Source organism: Gobio gobio (assembly GCF_949357685.1).
Source record: "Gobio gobio genome assembly, chromosome: 20".
Taxonomy (NCBI): domain Eukaryota; kingdom Metazoa; phylum Chordata; class Actinopteri; order Cypriniformes; family Gobionidae; genus Gobio; species Gobio gobio.
The window spans coordinates 32061522-32086709 of NC_137113.1; the positions used below are offsets into that span (position 1 = coordinate 32061522).

The following is a 25188-nucleotide window of genomic DNA, read 5'->3' on the forward strand; positions in this document are numbered from 1 at the left end:
TGCCTTCCAGCTGTGCCTTCCGGCACATATCCTTTTATACCAATCCATGTGTTTGCCATTGCTACACACTCACGAAAAGAGCTGAAATGTTGTTGCAAATGTCTCGTTCCTCCTGCGCCTCGTGTATCATCTGCGTCTCATGTCTCGGACGAGACCACGCGCAGGCCGCACTCAACCAGGGCGGCTGCCCGGAGTGCGACGAACTGGCGCTGCAGACCCTTCAGGCTCGGCTCGCCAGTTTCGATCCGAATCCCGTCCCTTGCTCTCAGCCTCTCGAGCCACGTAAGAAGAAATGCCGCGACTAGAGGCCCCCGGAGCGCTCTGACGAGCACACACCGGCCATTTCCCCACGTGCCTCACCATCGCCTGTCATGTTCGCAGAGGAACAGCACAGCTCCCCTCGTCTGGCGGCTGCTACTGTTCCCTTCGGCGGACCGGAAGAGAAGGAGGATGACAGCCTTTCGCTTGCTGCATCTGAAAGCGGGTGGTCTGACACCGTCTCGGAGCACGCTACTTCGTCGCGGACTGCCATGGGCGGCAAAACCTCAGTTGACGCTGAGCTTATGCGCCTGCTCACTAAGGCCGTGGATGACCTCGGAATTGACTGGTCTCAACCCCAGAAGCCCACGAGAAGCAGACTGGACGAGTGGTTTTTCGAGAACCGCCGCCACCCGACCGCTCAAAAACCTGCTCCCTTCTTCCCAGAAGTCCACGAGGAATTATCCAAGTCGTGGAAGGCGCCATTTTCATCTCGCGCCAAATCCGCTTTTTCTCCCGCGCTCTCGGTGGTCGATGGCGCTCAGGAAAAGGGATATCACGCTCTTCCTCCCCTCGAGGAAGCCGTCACTGCACACCTTTGTCCACCCTCCGCCAGGGGATGGCAGTCAAAGGTTGTACACCCATCTAAAGCCTGCCGCACTTCTTCCAGCCTCGCCAGTCGAGCGTACGCCTCCGCCGGCCAGGCGGCCTCAGGGCTACACTCTATGGAGGTGCTTCAGGTCTTCCAGGCCAAACTCCTCCGTTCCCTGGATGAGTCTGTCCCTGATACGGAGGCCCTGAAGGACCTGCGCGCCTTTGACTTGGCCCTGCGTGTGACCAAGGCCAATGCTCAGGCGATCAGCAGATGCATGGCTAACTTGACGGTGTTGGAGCGCCATTTGTGGCTTAACCTAACCGAGATGAAAGACTCGGGCAAGACCGCTTTTCTGGACGCGCCCATGACGCCTTCAGGATTATTCGGTCCCTCTGTGGTTCGGTTCACAGAACGCTTCACCGAGGCTCAAAAGGCCTCACAGGCAATGAGACATTTCCTGCCCAAGCGTTCCAGCTCCTCCGCTAGCCGTCACGCTAAGGCTGGACCATCCCAGCCCACCAAGGCGGCGCCACCAGCTCCCCAGCCTCGCACGGCTTCTAAGCCCGGACTGCGTTCCCGCTCTACGAGCCGCAGCAGACCGCCGGAGCGTCGAGGTCCCCGACCCAGCAGTGTGTCGAAACCTGAGCCGTCGAAGCTGTCCTAGCCAGAGGCACAAAGAGAAGGTGGATAATACCCGCTTCAGCCGGTTTACCACCTCGCTCTCTTCCAAAACGTTCCCCAGCTCCCTTCAACCAGGCGGCTGGGCACACTACATACACAGCCAACGAGCCTGCAAACAAGCGCGCTCGCCTGTACACAAACGCCGTTTTCACGGCGACCCATATGAATCACAAAAAAGTTTTTTTTTTCTCTGTAGGCAGTGCCAGCATTAAAGCATGTACCCCTACACTCAATCACTCCCCCATATTCCCCAGCCCCCTGCACTCAGGAGGTTGGAAACATTATCCTCACAGTCAACGAACCTGTATTCAAACGCGCTCGCCTGTACACAAGCACCAATATTCTATGTCCCCCGGCCCCCTGCACTCAGGCGGCGGGAAACAATTCCCTCCCAGTCAGAGAGCCCGTGAACAAACGCGCTCTGGTGAATGCCACTTTAACACAACATTATCGGGCCAACCGAGTCCCTGTTACCCAGCGACCCGCCCCACAAATTAATTCAGCCCCTGGCTTCGAAGACCGAGGCCTGGCGGGCCATTCCCGGCATTTCAAAATGGGTGTTGAACACAATAGAACAAGGTTACTCGCTAAAGTTTGCTCGCTGACCACCGCACGAAGAGACAATGGTGAGAAGCGACACAAGTCACGTGCTTCGAACCGAAATATCAAAACTGTTATGGAAAGGGGCGGTGGAAACCGTACACCCCTCACAGAGCGAGTCAGACTTTTACAGTCGTTACTTCCTTGTACCAAAAAAGGACGGTGGTCTCAGGCCCATTCTAGATCTCAGACATCTGAACAAGGCCCTTATGAAGCGCCCGTTCAAAAGGTTGAAAATGAAACAAATACTCGCGCACATTCGCCCGGGAGATTGGTTTTTCATTGTAGATCTAGATTTCCACATAAAAATAGCCCCCCATCACAGGCCATTCTTGAGATTCGCCTTCGAGGGGAAAGTTTACCAATACAGGATGCTACCCTTTGGTCTATCTCTGGCTCCCCGCACTTTTACGAAGTCCATGGAAGCGTCGCTAACCCCGCTGAGACTTCGGGGAATGAGAATTCTCAACTATCTCGACGACTGGCTCATAATAGCTCAGTCAGAGATACAGTTATTGAACCACAGATCTTGGCTTCACAACCATTTGAAATGCTTGGGCCTCAAAATCAATGTGGCAAAGAGCTCAAGATTAAAGGAAATAGTCCAACGCCGTGGTACAACGAGCACACTCGGGCCCTTAAAACAGCAGCCAGGAAAAATGGAACACAGCTGGAAGAAAGCAAAACTAGAGGTCTTTCGTAATTTGTGGAAAGAGCGCATGATCACATACAGAAAGGCTGTAAAAACGGCTAGATCTGCTTATTTCTGGACTCTCTTGGAAGAAAACAAACACAACCCTAGGTATCTATTCGATACAGTGGCTAAATTAACCAAAAATAAAGCTTCAACTTCTGATGTTTGTAAACAGCACAGCAGTAATGACTTTATGAACATGCAAGATTGATAATATTAGGAAGAAAATTTTAACCATGCAGCTGTCTACCACAGTATCACATCAGACAGAGCATTGTAGTGTCACTGAGGAAAAATTACACCCATTCACTGCTATAGGACAGACCTGCAAACTCCTCAGAGTAAAAAAGGTGAGTGTCGCGGGGGGGTGACTAAATGACTAAAACATTTTTTTTGTGTGATTTTAATATCATTAATTCATCTTTGTCATTAGGATATGTACCGAAAACTTTTAAGTTGGCTATTATTAAACCACTTATTAAAAAAACGCAACTTGATCCTACAGAATTAGTCAATTACAGGCCTATCTCAAATCTACCCTTTCAGTCAAAAATACCTGAAAAGGCAGTGTCTTCACAATTATGTTCCTTTTTAGAAAGAAACAGTATCTGTGAGGATTTCCAGTCAGGATTTAGACCGTATCATAGTACTGAGACTGCTCTCAGAGTTACAAATGATTTACTCTTATCATCCGATCGTGGCTGTATCTCTCTATTAGTGTTACTCGATCTTAGCGCTGCATTCAATACTATCGACCACAACATTCTTTTGAATAGACTCGAAACTTATGTAGGCATTAGTGGAATTGAATTGGCATAGTTTAATCATATCTATCTGACCGTTATCAGTTTGTAGCAGTAAATGAAGAGATATCACACCGATCACAAGTTCAGTATGGAGTACAGCAGGGCTCAGTGGTAGGACCGTTGTTTTTCACACTGTACATGCTACCACTAGGAGATATCATTAGGAAGCATGGCGTTAGTTTTCATTGTTATGCTGACGATACTCAGCTATATATTTCTTCACACCCTGAAGAAACTTAACAATTCACAAGATTAACATAATGCGTAGCTGATATAAAAAAATTGGATGACCAGTAATTTCCTGCAACTCATTTCAGAATTTTTTTTTTTTTAATTATTGGACAAAAAAGCTCCACAAGTAGTAACCTAGAATACTGTCTAACACTTGATGGCTGCTCTGTCAAGTCCTCGTCGTCAGTAAGGAAACTTGGTGTGCTCTTTGATACCAATCTTTCGTTTGAAAGCCACGTTTCTAGCATCTGTAAAATTGCATTCTACCATCTTAAAATATATATCTAAATTACGGCACATGCTCTCAATGCAACATGCTGAACAGTTAGTTCATGCGTTCATGACCTCAAGGCTAGATTATTGTAATGCTCTACTGGATGGTTGCCCTGCTCGCTTAATGAACAAACTCCAGCTGGTCCAAAACATAGCAGCTCGAGTTCTTACTAGAACCAGGAAGTATGACCATATTAGCCCAGTTCTGTCAACACTGCACCGGCTCCCTATTAAACATTGCATACATTTTAAAATCTTCCTTATTACTAACAAAGCACTAAATGGTTTAGCTCCCCAGTACTTGAGCGAGCTCTTAACACATTATACTCTATCACGTCTACTGCGGTCTCAAAATTCTGGCCAGTTAATAATACCTAATATATCAAAACCAACGGCAGGCGGTCGAGCCTTTTCCTGTTTAGCACCTAAACTCTGGAATAGTCTTCCTAACATTGTACGGGAAGCAGACACACTCTGTCAGTTTAAATCTAGACTAAAAACACATCTCTTTACTATGGCATACACATAAAACACTTTTTCAATTAAATGATTATTAGGCTGCATTAACTAGGTCAGCCGGAACCGGGAACACTTCCCATAACACCTGATGTACTCGTTACATCATCAGAAGAATGGCATCTACGCTAATGATAGTCTCTCTGTTTTATCCCGAGGTTTACTGCAGTCAGCTGGATCCAGATCAGATGGTGGACCTGCGCCCAGACATGACCAACGCAGGACCCTGAAGTGTCTGCAGAGACTGTGTCAATTAGACTCCCCTGAAATTGCATCGTCAACACGGCATCCTCAATAAACCCGTCTCCGGCGTGATGACTCCGATTGTTCGAATATTACAATTTATTAATACTTAAATCGATATGTCATCCTCAATAAACACGTCTCCGGCGTGATTACTCCGATTGTTCGAATATTACAATTTAATAATACTTAAATCGATATGTCATCCTCAATAAACCCGTCTAACTAGACAAAACACCCAAGATGGCGGCGCGAGTAGTTCGCGAGGCTCTGGGTCTCTCCAGATTCTGCAATTTTGCGGTATTTTTCTTGCTCATCTCGGGTCTGTTCGTTCAGAATAGTTGTGCCTTAACATCGTACACCCGTGGTGAGATTTTGTATATTGGTTTGCGTATTTCCGACAGTTTTATGGACAATCTTCGACTCCTTCCTGAGATCGCTAGGACACCCGAGGCTATGCACTCTACCCGGCCGGGCGGAAGTGCTCGCAGGCGGCGCCGAGATCGTAAACAAAGGCGGGGGATACGCGGAGGGATTCGACTCCGCATCACACACAGCAAGAAACTTTTGAACTGTAACGTCCTAATCTTCACGGAAACCTGGCTAAACGGCGGATTACCGGACACCGCTATTGAGCTAGCGGGATGCCACACGCTCTGGGCGGATAGAACATTAGATGGCTCCGGTAAGACCAGAGGTGGTGGATTGTGCATTTACATTAACAAAGCCTGGTGCACAAACTCTGCTATTGTTGGGAGTCATTGTTCAGCTAACCTCGAGTTTCTCATGGTTAAATGTAGAGCGTTTTATCTACCGCGGGAGTTCACTTCCACCATTATAACTGCAGCCTATATTCCCCCGGATGCTGATGCCAAGCTTGCTATGAAAGAACTTCATGCAGCCATCAGTAAACAACAGACTGATCACCCGGAAGCTGCTTTTATTGTTGCAGGTGACTTTAATCATTCAAACTTAAAGTCAGTGCTACCCAAGTTTCACCAGCATGTTTCCTGCCACACCAGAGGAAACAAAACCTTAGACCATGTTTACACAAACATGGCTGGCGCTTACGTTGCGACACCCCTCCCCCACTTGGGACAGTCAGATCACCTTTCTTTGTTCCTCATCCCCAAATATACACCCCTCATCAACCGTGTGAAGCCATCAGTGAAGACCATCAAGGTGTGGCCTGCGGGGGTTGATTCCACACTCCAGAAAAGGTTTCTACACACAGACTGGAGTGTGTTTGCTTCTCAAGCCACCAGTGGGGCTCACACGGACATTGACTCCTACACCTCCTCTGTATTGGATCATATCAATACCACCATTGACAGTGTTACAACCCAGAAAAAGATCACCACATACCCAAATCAGAAGCCATGGATGAACAGGGAAGTGCGACTCCTGCTGAAGTCACGAAATACTGCCTTCAGATCAGGAGATGCACAAGCCTACAGTACGTCCAGGGCAAACCTGAAGAGGGGGATCAAACAGGCCAAGCACTGCTACAAGCTAAAGATAGAGGGTCACTTTTCCAACTCTGACCCTCGACGCATGTGGCAGGGCATTCAGGCCATCAGTGACTACAAACCCCCCCACTCCACCCCCGCAGCCACTGATGTCAACTTCCTGAATGAGCTAAATTACTTTTATGCTCGCTTTGAAAGAGACAACAGAGAAACTGCCACCAAGCTCAAATCCTCAGCTGACCCACCAATCACACTCTCCTCCACAGATGTCTGCAAGTCACTGAGCCGGATCAGCGCACACAAGGCTGCTGGACCAGACAACATCCCTGGTCGTGTTCTCAGGGCATGTGCGGAGCAGCTCGCTGAGGTTTTTACAGACATTTTCAACCTGTCTCTTGCCCAAGCAGCTGTACCTTCATGCTTTAAACGCACGTCCATTGTGCCAGTGCCAAAACACTCTAACCCGAGGTGCCCGAATGACTACCGCCCTGTAGCACTCACACCCATCGTCATGAAGTGCTTTGAGCGGCTGGTCCTGGAACACCTAAAAGACTCTCTACCATCCACATTGGACTCACACCAGTTTGCCTACCGCAGCAATAGGAGCACAGAGGATGCCGTTTCCATGGCACTGCACTCTGTGCTCACTCACCTGGACAATAAGAACACTTACGCACGCATGCTGTTTGTTGACTTCAGCTCAGCATTCAACACTGTCATCCCAACCAAGTTAATAGCTAAACTTGGAGACCTGGGCATCAACACTTCAATGTGTAACTGGATTTTGAACTTCCTAACTGACAGACCCCAGAATGTTCATTCAGGATTCACCTGCTCCACATCCATCACTCTTAACACTGGTGTACCACAGGGCTGTGTGCTAAGCCCGTTTCTCTACTCCCTCTTCACCGCCGACTGCAAGCCTGTGTATGGATCTAATTCTATCGTCAAGTTTGCGGACGACACAACGGTGATTGGTCTCATCAGCAACAACGATGAGACTGCCTATAGGGAGGAGATCCAGCACCTGGCCACATAGTGCACCGAAAATAACCTGCTCCTCAACACCACCAAAACGAAGGAGCTCATCGTGGACTTCAGGAAAGAGTCAAGAGGCACACACGACACCATCCACATCAATGGAATGGCTGTTGAACGTGTCTCCAGTTTCGAGTTCCTGGGGATCCACATCTCGGCGGACATGTCGTGGACGACCAACACCTCCAGCCTGGTCAAGAAGGCTCACCAGCGCCTCTTCTTCCTGAGGACACTGAGGAAGAATCAGCTCTCCTCGACTATCCTGGTGAACTTCAACCGCTGCGCAATAAAAAGCATCCTGACCAACTGTGTGGCAGTGTGGTATGGGAGCTGCTCTGTTGCGGAGCGCAAGGCACTGCAGCGGGTGGTGAAAACTGCCAAGCGCATCACAGGGACTCCACTACCTGCCATTGAGCACATCCAGAGGAAACGCTGCCTGCATCGGGCTCGCAGCATCCTCAAGGACTCCTCTCACCCAGCCCACAGACTGTTTTCTCTCCTGCCCTCCGGCAGGCGTTTCAGGATCCACCGGACCAGGACCAGCAGACTAAAGAACAGTTTTTTCCCCAGAGCTGTCTCTTTACTTAACTCAAACCTCCGCTGATCCACTCCCCTCATATACTGATAACTCTCCTACCTCACATCCGCCTTCACTTTGTTATTTGCACTACCGACTGTTTATTACAGTCACAACTGTTTACTTATTCATTTTGCACTACCATAACTTAACTGTATTATGCTCATTTGCACTGCCGACTGTTATTTACAGTACCTACTGTTTACATTTGCATTTTGCACCGTACTTCTAACTGTAATATGCAATCACTTTCCACTGCACTTTTACACTTTTTTCGGAAAGCTTCTGTCCATAATTTATTGCACTACCTTAATCCACTGCCATATTCCTCATTTTAGCCTAACATATCATTGTATACCTCTATCTGTAAAATTCTGTTTATAGTAATAGCCATCTGTATATTATATTATATTCATAGTACATATCCACCTGTAAATTCTGTTTATAGTAATAACCATCTGTATATTATTCACTGTACATATTCACCTGTAAATTCTGTTTATAGTAATAACCATCTCTCTATTTATAGATATATTTATATATACTCAGTACATATCCATGTCCTGCACTTATGCAAACGTTGTATATCCTGCACTTGCTGCTATTGCACTTCTGGTTAGACCAAAACTGCATTTCGTTGCCTTGTACTTGTACTTGTGTAATGACAATAAAGTTGAATCTAATCTAATCTAAGGGCGTGTTGCCTCCGATCCTTCGAATATTCCGATCTATTATGTCCTCTGACCTGTAAAGTTTCCATTGTTACTGCATTGTTAAAAGCGCTATATAAATAAAGTTGACTTGACTTGACGTATGGAAATATTTTGGATTTGTGGCTGATGGCGAGGGGAACATCATTGATTCTCAAAAGCTAATCTGTAAACGATGTAACAGAAGTTTTCTCTCAAAAGGAGGAAACACGTCGAACTTAATAAAGCACCTCAAAGACAGACACCCAGATCTGATGAAACCGTTTAAGCAGGTAAGTTTCAATTTTATTTCATATTTAGAGCTTCTGTTAATAATATACCGTATTTTAATTTTAATGTCGGATTGAAATAAACAAAACGTTAGCCGTTTGCATAGTAAATCGTAAGCATATATGGTACGGCTAATGCTATAATGAGTGTTAGAATGACGCATACCCTTGACGCAACCCTAAACATACCCTTACAATAATGCAAATACAGTAATTAAACAACGCAGTATTGATGTGCGCATGCCCAGTGCCCGTAGTTGTATTCCTTCAAGTCTTCCCCACGCAGGACGCGGTGTGATGACATTACCGTTTCACAAAATATACGGATTCGCTGTATACACGAAACCGCAAGGGTGTCGTTTTCAGATTTATCCACTTTAGGACCCAGTTTCAAAAAATAGCGGTTTCAGTCTCCCAAAACGCCGGATCCATGTGGACGAAACGCCAATACGATAAAAAATGTATACGTATACAGTGATATGCGTCTCCGTGTGGACGGGCCCTTAGTGGTGAAAAACATACCACCCTGTCCTCAGTCTTGCCATTACTCTGGAAGATATTTGAATGTCTCAGTCATGAACAAAGTGACTCTGCATTAGCCAAAGAAATGAAGGAAAAGATAAATGATTATCTTCGCTATGATGACCTGCAGCTGCAGCTTCTTTTCAACACTGCAACTTACCTTGATCCCAGATTCAAGAACAGCTTTGTTTCTCTTAAGGATGATGTGAAGAAAAGTCTCCTGGATGAAGCGAGGAAAATGGGCAATGAAGAAGGAAGTTCATCTCAGGTGTCTGGAGAGTCAAGTCAAGAAGTCAGGCCATCAAAAAAATCAATAAATGACCTGAAGCAACTGCTTTCCGCCATACAAGGGGAAAAGAAAGAAAAAGCAGAACCAGCATCCTCAGGTCAAGCACAGCTTTCTGCAAGTGATGAGTTAAATGGTGAATTCTTGGTGTCCGGTCAGATGCCTGAGGTCAGTGCTGAGGATGATCCACTCTCCTGGTGGAAAACAAATATGGGTACACTACCTCAACTATCAGAGTTTGCCAAGAAATATCTGTGCATTGCTGCATCAAGCTGTTCATCTGAAAGAGTGTTCAGTACTGCAGGGTATATTGTTAGCCCAAGACGCTCAAGACTACATCAGGAACATGTTGATATGTTAGTGTTTCTTTCTGAAAATCTGGAAATGGCAAAAAAACTCACTTAAGGAATAACTGTAACTGTAGGCCAGTATTGTTTTGAGTGAAAATTTAAGCATAGAGTAAGTTAAACTTGTTTACATTTTTTTGTTCTTTTCAATGCTTGTACTGTTATTTAATTAGTCAAATGTTTACAATCCCTGGTGTAGCGACTATGAGTCAGATAAAATAATAACTCAACGGGGAACTGAATTAAAATGAAAGAGACTCGAATGACACTATAATTTATAAATAATTCAAAATTAATGTTTACACCTTAACGTATTCGTCTGCCGATATGTAAGAACTTAAAGGGGGCTCTGCTAAAGGGAAACATGTATATTTAGCTCAAATGAATGAATTAATGAATTCATAGGGAATTTTGAGAGTCTATTTTACAGCCGGTGCAAATGACTCTTCCAGCGTTCATTTGAACGGGCCGTAAATATCAACTCTGCAGCGGATATTAATATCCGAACAATAGTGAAACACTATTTAACAGCCAGGTAACTTAGATCGGCAGTTCAAGACATTAAATTGATAAGCACATAACACAAGAACAGTTATCTTTGAATACAGACGGAACTTTATTGATTACTCTAACACATCAAACTAATATCTAACATAAACACACGCACTCGCACATTCACACGTTGCAGAAAGGAAGAAGGTGAGGAAAAGAATAAGTTCTAAGAGAGAGAAATTATGAAATCCTAAGCAATCTATGCATTTATGACACATGACCTGAAGAAACCATTGATCAGTAATTTAACCTCCTATCGTTTCTTAGGCAGGGTTATTACATTTGATCTAATGCACCAGTTCAGCTCAGAATCAAGAGGCATTAATTGCGTTTGTTTCTCGTGTGTCGTCTGACAAGGGGGATTCCCTTCTCCTGGCTGGACAGGGGTTTTCCCGGATCTTTGATTCGCTGAAGGTCTGGTCGATGTCTGGGGAAGCCAACCACGTGGCGTGTTGGCGGCTGGATGAAAGTCTTGTGGGCGTTGTTTGAAGTTGGAGCACACTGTTAGAAACTCGTTGTTGAGAGACTTTTGCGGCGAAACTTAACAGAACCCGAGACTTAACGGAAATAAAATAAACTTTAAGTAAAAGAAAGGAAAGTGAGAGAAAAGCAGATGGCCTGAATGAAATCGTTGTCTAACCCATTTTCTCTGAACTTGGTCTGCCACGATCGTCAGATCGTCTCCTGGGAGCTCTCCGTTCAGAACTCAACTCTGGTCAAACTGCTAGGACTTAGCTCATTTTTTAACTGCGAACAGGCCGCGAACCAGCTCGAACCGAACTGGTTGTGACGTGAACTGGAAACTGAACTCTGAACTGAAACTCTGAACTGAACTCTTCGTTCGTGTTCTGAGATTAAACTCAAATATTTGCCCATCCCCTGGATGGGTTCTGGCCAATTAGGCTTCAGGGGTGACTGTGTCTCCACCCCTCCCACAAAATTGGGTTATCTATAGAATTTAGTTTCCTGCTCTTAAGCAGAGAGTAAATTTAGACCTAATTTCTTACTATAAGACCATGATCAATTCTATAAAGATTTCATTCAGCTCATATGTTGGATTATACCCATACGAACACACCAGTATCAAACATGATGCCTTTTCATCCACTCATTCAATAGTTACATAATTGCATGAATTGGGAGAAATGTACATGCATAATAGTCACGTGTATCAGTTGTAAACACACTAACAAGCTATGTCGAAGGCTATTTGAATGAAAGTCCAATAATCAGTTGTTTGATGCACTCCATTAGCTAACCGTTTCTGTGAGCTTGCTTGGAGTTTTAGCTGTCACGTGGAGTTCTTTTACCGCTCATTGAAAAGACAGAGATCTGGTTTGTTTCTTTGTCTTGTGTTAACAACGAGCCCTCTGTCCTCGATAACTGAGTTTCGAGTCCATAGGAAGTCAGCTATCAACAACTAGTAGCTCCGCGCAGAATCGAGCCCCCATCTCTCTCGTGATCGATGGTCGATTTCCTGGGGTCTGGAGCTGAATTGGGCTTTCTGAAAAGGATGTTAATTTGATCGAATCATTTGGAAGATTAATTCATCTATATGTCTGCGGCCATAATTGCTACACTGGCTTGAAAAACTATGCCATTGTTTTGTTTTAATTTATAATATTTAAGTTTATAAGCTCTTTTGTGTTGTTCAGTCATGGCATATTTTGTTTAATTTATAAAAATATTAAAGTTTATAAATAAGAAGAGTGTTTATGCAGTCATCATGGCATGTTTTTTTGATTTGTAATTTTTTTACTTGTTTCTTATTTTCATATATTTATTAATTGTGGAAAAACTTGAAACACAATTACAGTGATTTGTACTCGAGACTCGGACTCGGTCTCGGACTCGGTCTCGAGACCATATTTTAATGGTCTCGGTCTTGTCATGGACTCGTGCGCATTTGGACTCGGTCTTGACTCGTACTCGAACATATTAGGACTCGGACTTATTCCCGAGTCCACTCGAGTCCAATTCAAAATATTCATGATTATTACTCTATTTTAATATTTCTTTAAATTGATGTTTGACACGTCCAATGATTGGTGAATTTGTTTGATATTCAAGCATTTATATATTTATATATATTTATATATATGATTGGTGAATTTTTAAGCGCAACTGCGCATGACTAACGTTAGTGCAAAGGTACTCAGGTCAGGAAGGATGTCATGTGGAGCGAGCCTCTAGCCCTTAACTATGTGTGAAAATGTCTTCTACATCATCTGTTATTCAGTTTGCATATAAGGGCCATAAAGAGTTCATATGCAGTAAGACTCTAAAAAAAAAACATTCTGCGATTTGTAAATTCTGTGGTACATCAATTACCGAAGCAAAGGGAACAACTTCCAATTTCCATCGACATGTGGAGCGAAAGCACAAAGAAAGGTAAGATTATGAACTAATAATTTCTTTATATGCATAAAATCTCAGCATTTTGACAGCTAATGCTTAGTAGTTACTAGTTCATTGTAGAAGTCTGCAAATGACCGCGCTCGTGCTCTCGCTTCTATTTTACGTGGTGTCCACCTGGCATCCGCCTGTAGTGATCGCCGTTTCCATAAAGTCACATTGCTACTACATTATTTGTCTGAACGGCGTTATTTTAATATATTTACTGTTTACAAAGTAGGACAAAATCCAAAATGTTGGAGAAATCCAAACATTGTTTAATTAATAATAAAATGAGCATCTCCCACAAAAATGTCTAGCAGAAGGCCGCCCGCCCTCTTCCCCTCCAGCACGTTCACACTTTTGCATTAAAAAGACAGCAATTTTTCTGCCGTCACTCTTTTGCACACCCGCCGTAACTAAAAAGTTAATACAATTGAGTTCTAATGTTGTTTGTGGATTGTCCATAGTTTAAGCTTAAACGCTGATTTATTAAAAAGGTTTTTGACTAGTGTGTAGATTTTATCTTTACCCCACATTAAAATGTACCACCCAGTAAAATTGAAGTATTCGATTATCCGCTGCTGTTACACAAAGTGATGATTAGAAAGTGTCTCTAAAACACAGAGTGACTGCACACACAGAACCCTTACAGTGAACAATAGGCGTGACCATACTGCAAATATAGCCTATATATTATTTTTATTGTATTATTGATTTAAATCTTGAAAGAGAAATTATAATTTTTTGGTGCTCATCATATTTGCATGTACATGACAGCGTAATATTTGATTATTTATTATTAATATTAATATTACGATAATTAGGCACATTTTAGCTCAGAATAAACAGACATTCAGTATGCAAAGTGCTCCCTGCTCCGTTATGTTTCCTTCAGTTCAAAACTTTAAACTTAACAATAAAATAGCACAGTCAAATGAGTATGATCTGCATTAATACTTTTTAAACATAATGACATACCCAAAGCTCTTTTGATGTAAATATGTCTGATTAGTAATATCTGTATGTAAATTGTTAATTCTGTTTGATAAATGGATAATACTGTTTTTTCTTTCTTTTAAGGCTTACTGAGTACAAGAGAGGCTTGCATGCAGCAGAATCTAACAGAAGTGCACCAGAAGTGCAAAGTATAAAATCATCATTTTGCACTGCTCCACTGCATTACAGTCCTGACTCTGGTCGCCAAAGAGCTATCAGTCAAGCAATCGTCAATGACTTGATAATTGGTTGTAACTTGCCTTTATCAATAATTGAGAATGAACACTTCCGCCACTTTCTTCACACACTGGATATGAAGTATGTGCCCATTTCAAGAACGACACTTGCTGAGAAATGTATTCCAGATTTAGTTGGGAAGGTTAAGATGCATATTTGTGAAACGTTGAAGAAACACAGCTCCATCTCCGTAACTGTTGGTATATGGTCAGACCGAACCTTGCGCTCATTTCTTGGAATTACTGCACGTGTTTGCAATACTAGTGAGGAGGATTTTTACAAGCTGGACTCATTTCTTTTAGATTGTAGACATTTTCCAAGTAGACACACTGGTGAAAACATTTCAATGGCATTTGATGACATAACAGAGGAGTACGGGATTACAAGCAAGATTGATTACATCATAACAGATAACGCTGCAAACATGAAATGTGCCTTTAAAGTGAAGTTACCTCAGCAAACTGTTGACCCTGCAGATGACAATGAGGAAGAAATGGACAGATTGGATGATGAGGAGCTGTCGGAGGATTTAGACAACCACCAGGAAACCATGTTAGACATGGCCAGGTCAAGACAGCGATTGTCATGCTTTGCCCACTCTCTTCAGCTGGTGATTGGTGATGGGCTGAAGGAAGCCAAATGCATATCCCTGGCCATAGCAAAAGCATCTAAGCTCACTTCTCTACTGCATAGCAGCACTACATTCAAGAGCCGCTTCGAAGCTACTTTTGGCAGTGGGAAGTCAATACCAGTGGCGAATGTTACACGCTGGAATTCAACATTCAAGCAGGTGCAGGCCATCACAAGTCTTGACTACAAAAATCTGGCAGAGGTCTGTGGTAAAGATTTTGAAAATGTGGTGTTTACACTCCGTGAATGGAACCAACTTCAAGAGCTGAGTTCAATTCTTGGATCATTTTCAGAAGCAACTGACCTAACACAAGGTGAAAAGTCTGTGACCATAAGCATGGTGGTTCCTACTGTGTTAGACCTAAACACACATCTGAAAGTGGGTGAGACAAGAAGCCAGTGCCAGCCTTTAATTAAGGCCCTTCACACCTCTCTACAAAGAAGATTTTCAGGAATATTTGTGAAGGCTAAAATGGCCAGAGACCGAGAGTGTGAAGCACCCATGCCTTTTTACCAAGATGTGTACTTTCTTTCTGCAATGCTTGATCCACAATTTGGTCTGAACTGGATTGACTTGGATGTTACCAACAGTGATGCTTCATCACTAAAGAAGTTCAGAGAAGATGTAAAGAGGACTCTGACAAGTTAGTATTTTTCCCCATTCCACTATTTTAATTCCACAACATTATTAATTATTAATGTAATACAATAATATATCATTATTTTGTGAATGTTTTCTACACAATCATCCTTACAAAAGTAAAGATAATTCTGTATAGCCTTGGTATTTTAATACTGACTGTGTAAGGCCACATCAAAGGTTAAAATCATAGTGAAATTAATTGGTTTATTCTCTTAAATTCATAATTAGATTGAGACTTTAGTCTGAATTTCATAAACAGGGTCACAACAAATGGATTGTAATATCTTAATTGCCATTAACTAAAATATGATGGTTAAAATTTATTTTTTTCTTAATGATGACCTTAAAACTCACCCTAATACTAATGCAATTTTGTATTATGCTGTTTTTAAGATACCTTGATCTCAGCTGTAGAGAGTGTGGCAGATTGTGAAGAAGCTACTCAGCAGACGAATGCAGATTATTCTTCATCAAATAATTCTCCACCACCAACCAAACTGCCACGGCTATTTGCCCGCTACAAAGCCCACAAAAGCCAGCGCAACCTTTCGGTGGATGCCAGTATCACTGATCAGATAAGTAAATACTTCAGTGACATTCAGGATCCATGTAGTGACACAGCACTTGTCTTCTGGTCTAAAAACAAGGACAGATATCCCCAACTGCATGTGCTAGCAGTGAAACTTTTGTCAGTTCCCGCTTCCTCTGCACCAGTAGAGAGAATTTTTAGTCGGGGTGGATTAATCATGAGACCACATCGTGCTCGGTTGGGAAGCCGGATGCTCTCCTCACTTATATTTTTGAAAAGTAATTATGCCCATCTGTAATCTTCACAACTTCTTAAAGTGCACATAATTAAAGTCATTGTAAGGATATTAGCACTCATGTTAAGCTTAAAGGTTAAAGTTATGTTACAGTTGAACATATACAGTTATAGTGGTACAGTAATGTTACTTGTACTAAAAAGTTATGTGGACTTACAGTATAGAGTGGTACTGTAATGTTATGTGTACTAGAAATGTGATGTGGGCGTATATAGTGGTACAACAATGTTTTGTGGACAAGAGCACAAACTTAAGGTTAAAAGTTGTTACAGCTGAAAATATACAGGTATAGTGGTACAGTAATGTTACTTGTACTAAAAAGTTATGTGGACTTACAGTATAGAGTGGTACAGTAATGTTATGTGTACTAGACATGTTATGAGGATGTATATAGTGGTACAACGATGTTTTGTGGACAAGAGCACTTGTCACTTGCCAGTATTAAGTCATAATTGTAATAAAAATACCTTTACACCACCTACTATGTGGTCTTTTTACCCGTAATATTTTTAAACCAATATCACTCTAAGTAAATAAAACACAGTGTACATGCCATGGTATATGTACTGTTTGAGTATGTGCCAATTTTATTGTTTCCACCAAACATTTGACATATTCTTGAAGATTTCTTTAGGTCTTGTCTCAGACCCAACCTTATGTGGACTTGGACTTGTCTTGGGCTCTCTCTGCTCTCGGTCTCGACTCGGACTCGACCCTCTCTGAACTCGGACTCGACTCGGACTCGACCCTCTCTGAACTCGGACTCGAATGAGCTGGTCTCGACTACAACACTGCACAATTATAAAAAGTATAAAAGAATGGCATTGGTTTTTGTACATTTTACTGTTGTTTAATTTTATTAATAAAAAAAGTGTGTTGTTCAGTTAGCCTGTTTTTGTGTTTTGCTTTGGTACCGAAATTGGTACCGAGAACCATGGATTTTTACTGGTATTGGTACCGAATACTGAAATTTTGGTACCTTGACAACACTAAACTCCGATATTTCGATTATTCCTATTTAATAATTATTTAATCATCACATCATCCTCAATAAACCCGTCTCCGGCGTGTTGCTTCCGATCTTTCGAATATTCTGATCTATTATGACCTCTGACCTGTAAAGTTGTCAGAATAATATTCATACGCTGTTTGTTAATTGGCCAGAGGAGAACTGGCACCCCGACTGAGCCTGGTTTCTCCCAAGGTTTATTTTTCTCCATTAGGTCACCTGATGGGGTTTTGGTTTCTTTGCCACTTTCGCCTCTGGCTGGCACTAAATGTTTCAACTAAATATCCAAATAAATCTAATTATTAAACTAAATTAACCATATAAACTAAATTACTGATCTAATTACTGATCTAAAGCCCGCATTGTCACTGTATGATAACTGAAATGAACTGATGACATCACCGTTTTCTCCAGAACGGCTATATGGCTGAATAAAATTCTGTTGCATTATTTTCCTGTTTAACACTGTGAAGCTGCTTTGAAACAATCTGCATTGTTAAAAGCGCTATATAAATAAAGTTGACTTGACTTGACTTTCAAGGTTGCCTGGAGAGGGGAGGTATCCAAAGCACATCAGCTGACCACAGGGGTTCCTCAGGGCTCAGTGCTTGGACCTCTCCTCTTCTCCATTTACACTACATCATTGGGACCCATCATACAGGCAGATGGCCTCTCATACCACTGCTATGCTGATGACACTCAGCTCTACCTTTCATTCCAACCAGACGACCCCACAGTAGCTGCAAGAATCTCCAGCTGTCTGGCGGACACCTCAGCATGGATGAAAAAATATCACCTGCAGCTCAACCTGGCAAAGACTGAACTGCTCGTCTTCCCGGCCAATCCGACAATACAACATGACTTTGCCATCCAGCTAGGTTAATCTCTGATCACCCCTACAGGGTCGGTCAGAAACCTTGGGGTAATCTTTGACGACCAGCTGTCCTTCAAAGACCACATTTCAAAGACAGCTCGCTCATGCAGGTTTGCGCTCCACAACATCAGGAAGATCAGACCTTTTCTAACAGAACATGCAACCCAGCTTCTTGTCCAGGCCCTGGTTATTTCTAGGCTTGACTACTGCAATGCGCTTCTGGCTGGACTTCCATCATGTGCGATCAAAATGCTCCAAATAATCCAGAATGCAGCAGCATGTCTTATCTTCAACGAACCCAAAAGGGCCCACGTCACACCACTCTTTATCTCTCTGCACTGGCTACCACTCGCTGCTCGCATCAAGTTCAAGGTGCTTACGCTCACTAACAGATCCACCACGAGCTCAGCTCCCGCATACTTTGACTCGCTACTAAAAGTCTACACCCCCACCAGAAGCCTTCACTCAGCTAAGGAGCAACGGCTTGTGGTACCATCACAGAGAGCAGAAAATCCCTCTCCAGAACATTCACATTCACCGTTCCCTGCTGGTGGAACAATCTTCCCACCTCCATCCGAATTGCAGAATCACTGACAGCATTCAAACGGCAGCTGAAAACTCACCTCTTCCGCGAACACTTAACCTTATCTTATAAAAAAAAAAACTTTCCTTTTCCTTATTTTCCTTCTATTTTCCTCTACTTCTTCCCTGCCCTAGTGTGTGATGCTCTGTGCGATGTCCAAAACTTAGTACTTCAGGCACTTTCTGTGTTTCGCTGCCTCCTCATGACAGTTCGCTTCCTGTACTCCTCAGTTGTAAGTCGTCTGCTAAATGCATAAATATAAATGTAGAGTAATAGCAAATATGTTCCTGGGTGAATATTTTAATATTGAGCAGAGTGGAATAAAGAAAGTGATCAGCAGGATTGATATTCAAAATGGTAAGCATGTGCCGCTTTGTTTACGGTTTGTGTATATGCAGCCTGCAGTGTTGGTTTCCCTTTTTGAATGACGAATCTAGACGAATCTATCTGCAGAAATAGACAGTTGTCTCATTTACACACATGCGCAGAGAGCGCATGCTAGTTGACAGTCGGCTGTGTTCAAGTGCAGCTTTTTTCCCCCGATGCAGGCGACAACACAGTCAGCTTTTATCAGCGCTAGTTCTGTGGCATTGGTTTGGTGTGTCCCTACCATAACGTATTAAAAATATTTAACACAAATAACGCAGCATCCGTTTTTTCTGTCATCCTTTGGCTAGCGTTACATTATATGATCAGGCTCTTATTCATGCCAATGCTTTTAAACCATTCAAGTGTGACAAGAACACGCTGTCTGTGAGCGTCCTGTCTGTGACACACAACGCTCAGAAAGAAGCCTAATAAAGACAGCGCACCAGCAGCCTAATAAACCAGATGTTGTGATGTCTGTCATTAATCAGGGTATATACAGAACTTCTTAAGTTGAATTTAATACCTTTTACTACCTTAAAAATATTTTTTTAATACCAGCGCGACTTCAAGCTGCAACTATAGTAGCGTAAATTAAATATCTTTCCAAATGGAATAACATATTGCATCACAATGTAACAAGGTCATTATAACTTAACATCAACTACCCACAGAGATGAGAATAGAAATAAAGACAGAAGAGGAAGGAGACATCTTCTTCATAGTTCGTGCAGTGTACAGAGGGAAACGAGAGCAATTTTCACTGCGCAATATAGATATTTTATATTTTTATATTTTTTTATATAAGGCGAGTCTGTGGATATCACACAAAAACGCAATGTGTGCGAGAGTTGGTGAAGTCTCAAACCTAGTCAATTATTCACTACAGAAAGTGAAAGTAAAATCTGACAAGCTTTCGGCGCATATTCTCACAGAGACAAGAGATATCTCGTTATTTATATAAATCTGCTTTAACCTATGCTGATAACGTATAGCATATAACTGTCTGAATTTATATTCTTAATATTTCTCTTGTGGCCCATATTGTGAAACAAATTAGGAGAGAAGTATAGGCCCATTTCATGTTAAACAAGTTGTTTTTTAAATAAAGCTGCTCTTACTTTCTGATAATACTGATATTATTGTAGTGTTCTGACATTTTATAGACTGATAATCATTTTAATTATAGGCCTATAATTCCTTGTTTAATTGGGCAAAATGTATTTAAATAATGAGGAGTAAGCTAATCTATCTATTCTTTTATTATGCAGCGTCGGTTATGCATTGATGCATTATGAAATTATCACGGGGGTAAATTAAATGTAAAATCAATTTAATAATAAAAGTAGACCTACCCTAATAATAATCATTTATATACATAAATTGTAAGTGCTAAATCCTCTTGATATCGATAGCTGATGCATTTGATAGGCTTTGATAGATCTCTCTGTTATAGGTTTTTCGCGCATATTTCACTCGTATAGTGAGCAGACAAGTCGCGCTCGACGATCCGAGCCATGGTGTGAGCACATAAACCGTGAGCTTTGGCTTTACATCGCATGCGATCTACTCGTACAGTGTGAGTAGGTAACCTTGCTGAAATCGCACAGTGTATGCCCAGCTTTAAGCAACTTGCATCGAAACAGCTCTTCAATGCCATCGCTCAAATATAAAGAGTGGTGTTTAGTTGCAAGGATCTAAACACCACAGCACGCAATGTAGCGGTGGTGATAGGGCATAGCGTCTGTTGATGATGCTGCTAGACTAACGTTAGGCTACTGCTGACTGCAGTGGTTTGAATCGGGAGAGCAGTCGGGGTTGAGGGCAAAGCAGTGGAGGTTGAGGTCGTTGATGCATCCGTAGCGCAGAACATTGATATGGGAAGCTGCTCGCTACGTCCGCGCATCCTAGCTTGGTGGCTGCTATATGATTACATATGCGATTTGACGCCATTCACCCCCACCCAGGTTATATTAATTGTCTTCTTGCAAACGTGGCAATAAGCCTCGCGGCTGTTGCAAACTACTGGCCTGGCCTAAGTCGTGGTTTGAAGTTGTAATTTACGGGCTCAAAAACCTGCCTGGAACGCAGCATAAACACATAGACATTACTCACATACAGCTCACGACGGCACCAGATGTGGGTAGGATGGGAGGATGAAGTCTGGCGCGGGAGATAGTTCGGCCCCATTCTGCAGCGGATTATCATTCTGCAGCGGATTATCAGTGAAACCCGTCTTTAATGAAAGTTTGTAAACTGTCCGGTGTAAAGTCATTGCAGAGGCAGGTGTTGGTGGTGATCCCCAGCTCTCCATCAAGGTAGCTGTTCACAAAATTAATCCACCTCTTCTTGATATCATCGTTTTTGTTTTGTAAGTTGTAAGCTGTAGTAACTAACGGTAACGTTACTAAAAGTAACACGCGATCGAGTGGGCGAACTGATGCGAATGAGCTCTCTAGTTATGACCGTGTTAGGGGAGGAGCCAGGCTTAGTGGCTCCAGTGCGTCATCAACAGTTAGGGGAGGGGACATATCCACAGTGGCTCCAGTGTGTCATCGAGCCACAGTTTTAGCCCTGCCTAAAAAATCCTGAACACAGAAATGGTGAAAACCTGTTTAATGGTCTAACTCCACAATTTAGTAATACACAGTTCACAGTCTTTGTAACGTGTTTCAGCAATACATTTCTAACATTTATAATGCGTTTAGAAACAAATCTCAAAATTGCCTTTACAGGGACTTTAAGAAACTTTTAGTTATAATTGAATTAATTTAAGGACACAATTTGTTCAGTAAACCACTGTTTAATAAAAAAAGTAAATTACATTTTATATTTAGTTTTCTCTCCCCTGCTGTACCGAACCGTGACTTCAAAACCGAGGTATATACCAAACCGTCAGTTTTGTGTACTGTTACACCCCTAATATATGTATATATACACACATAAAAATAAATAAATAAATAAATACACACAAACCTGTCTCCCCTCACTCACTAGTTTAATTTGCTCCAGATGAATATTGTTGGTGTTACAGGCCTTTAATTTCAGCGTGGGATTGTGTATTGCACATCATTTTAATCATTCTTGTTCTTGCACTTAAACTGTCAAATACTCACAAAATAATGTCAAAATGCCAGTCTTGGCGAGTTTTCATGTGAGGTCTTAAAGTGACAGCATCCTAACATACTTGCTGCCAAATTATGAGATACTATTAAAAACATATATATGATAGTTTTTCCCCATGGTATCGATGTCAGAATTATGGCCAGTGAAAATGCTGAGTGGCTAGTAACTTTGGAAAACCACTAGCCACAGTGGCTGGTGGGCAAAAAAATCAATGTCAAGCCCTGCTAATAGGCAGTTTCTGATCAGCAAGTATGGGCATAGACATTTCCAGTTTCGCTTTATGCCAGTGCAGTGTGCTGGAAAAAGACGAAAATTATCTCTTATAGTGGTTTATAGAATCTATTATATCAATTAAAATACTACTATGGTATATTATTACTATCACATGAGCCAATGGCATTTAACCACATTAATCTTGTTAGATAAAAACAAGAGCAGTAAAAAGATTGTGTTTAATTTACAATTTTAACTGTAGTTAACACAGTTTAAGGTTACTTGTTGATCTTCGATTATAATTAAATTCCACCGGGAATGTTTGCAAATGACTTCACGGGGGTAAAAATTTTTTTAATCTAAAATTACTTACAAGAACCCAACAGATACGTTGTAATAATTTATCCATGTTTTCCCTAATTTTTCTCAATATTTCCACTATGTAACGCTGGGCAAACGGGACATAGAGAGGCTAGTAATAAACTAGTCTAGCATGTTTAGACCAACAATATTGGGAACAATTGACCTATCGGTAAGCCCCGCCCCCCTTAGTTACTGTTGCTAACTCGGACAAACAAACGGAGTTGCTATATCTTACAATGTACAGCTGTCAGTGTGAAAACCTTATCCCAAGATGTTTTTGGAGACTTTAGCATATCTTTAGCATACTTTTTTAGAGATTGTAGCATATATCCTGTCCGAATGATGGCCAAACTTAACTGATGTTTTATCAAGTTTATTGCATCGTTATTCACTCCAAAAAATCATTGTAAGAGCTGAACAAACAAAACATAAGAAGTGCGCATTAACGTCTCATTCACAAACTATCTCTCCGTTGCATTACCATTAACATACACAGCAAATTACACAAAAACACTCATACAACTAACAGTAAACAAACATATACACAGAGCTTATGCCTTTTCGAGGGTGCAGTTAATAACTGGTAAACTTTGTATCTGCAAAACAACTTGGATAAACTGCGTGCGAGCTCTTCCTTTCGTTACCCGGAGACTATAATACCCATCAAAATAGGAGTCCTCCTTAGTAGGACAAATAATGTAGACCTTAAATATATCTAAAATTAAATTAATTTACATATAACCAGTTTAATATGGAGAGGCACTGAAATGTAGACCTTCGTGTTTTTGACCTACAGTGTTAACGTTACATGACGTGAGAACAGTTAGTTATTTCGGTTTGTATGTTAGCAGGGACTTTAATCGTAACTTAACGAGAGTATGAGAAACAGAAAATCCTCTCAGGATACCTGGAATCAGTGCTACAGTACCTCAGTCATGACGTTTTAGCATTTTTATAGCATAAACACCATCAAACCGATGAGAGCTTCGGATTTTCCAATGCATCTCTATGGCGCTGAAACCTAAAGATGTCCGAGTTCCGGTCCCAGCGCAACTGATAATCAACTGCTATTGGCTCATCTGCGTTCGAGGGGAGGGGCTTACCGATAGGTCAATTGGGATATTTATCTTAACAAGTTATAAATAAGGGTAATGTCTACATTTCAATGTTTCAAGGGATTAGATGTTGTGAAGCAGTATGGCATAGTAACACTTGCAATTTGTGTGATCAGACAGCGTCTAGTTAAGTATTGAGACATTAACTGGTTTTGGATAACAGACAAGAATTATTAATTTTTTTCAGATGGGACCTGGTAAAGGGAATTTTATTGGCTTTATGCACTATGGAACTTTAATCTCTATATCACCACCTGTGGTTGAAACAACATTGAATGTCACTAGAGTAGTTCTTTTACATTATGATTATAATGCACAAAGACCCACAAATAGTAACAACTTACAACAAAGTGTATTTTAGTAAAAATGTAATCTGATCAAATTTTAAATGTGCTGTGGTTTAGACCTACGGAAAACAAAATTAAAGTTGTCGTCACCTCTCAAAAGTCAAGCCTACATTTATTGTTGTATTGGCATGGCTCCTTCGCATTCCCGTTCTAATCGCAAACTCTTATCAGTTTGAAGTTTCTTTGTTCTGACAATGGGTCAATGAGGGCTGCCATTTAGAACGGTCCATTTTTAAATTTAAGAATTTAAATTTTCAAAAGAAAGAAAATCTGTAGTGCATACAACAACTTATCCCTATATAAATTAGGTTAATGAAACTTTAACAGATGTTAATGTCGGTGCAATATAATTATGATGTCACTATTTTTGTCCTTTAATTTGTCATTTGTGTGCATTGTACCTGTGGGTAAAGGTGGGAGAGTGTTCATGGCCGTCTGGAGGGAACACACAGTTATAGATGGGGCTTTCTGAGTCTAAGGGAATGTTGCACACATCCGCATCTCTCTCACACCGCTCTCTTGGAGGAGTACAGGCTGATGAGGAGTCATAGACAGTGGTAAACAGCAGATTGAGAGAAGATATAAAATTCCAACCGGCTGTAAGGAGGGACTGTTGAAGGGAAAAAAAATTCTGTTCAACAAAACATACTTGAATAAGCTTTTAAGGTCTGTTCACACTAATAATAATAATATAATAAACTAATAATAATTAATATAGCTGCAAGCAGTGATTAAGGGGCCAAGCACACTAACTGCAAAAATGACTAAAGTTAGAATAGTGAAATCGTGGTTTACCAC

At 41.8% G+C, this 25188-nt stretch overlaps 1 protein-coding gene across 2 annotated transcripts in view; it reads right to left on the reverse strand.

Annotated features, from left to right (window-relative positions):
• The window catches only part of pkmyt1 (protein kinase, membrane associated tyrosine/threonine 1), an 87836-nt gene that overhangs the window by 5502 nt on the left and 57146 nt on the right, over positions 1-25188 (reverse strand). Inside the window, exon 7 of one of the 2 annotated variants that reach the window (XM_079846270.1) lies at positions 24792-25000. The exons of the other annotated variant lie outside the window; for it this stretch is intronic. Coding sequence (XP_079702396.1) covers positions 24792-25000 — 209 coding nt within the window. The remainder of the gene's footprint in view (positions 1-24791; positions 25001-25188) is intronic. 2 annotated transcript variants of the gene reach the window in all.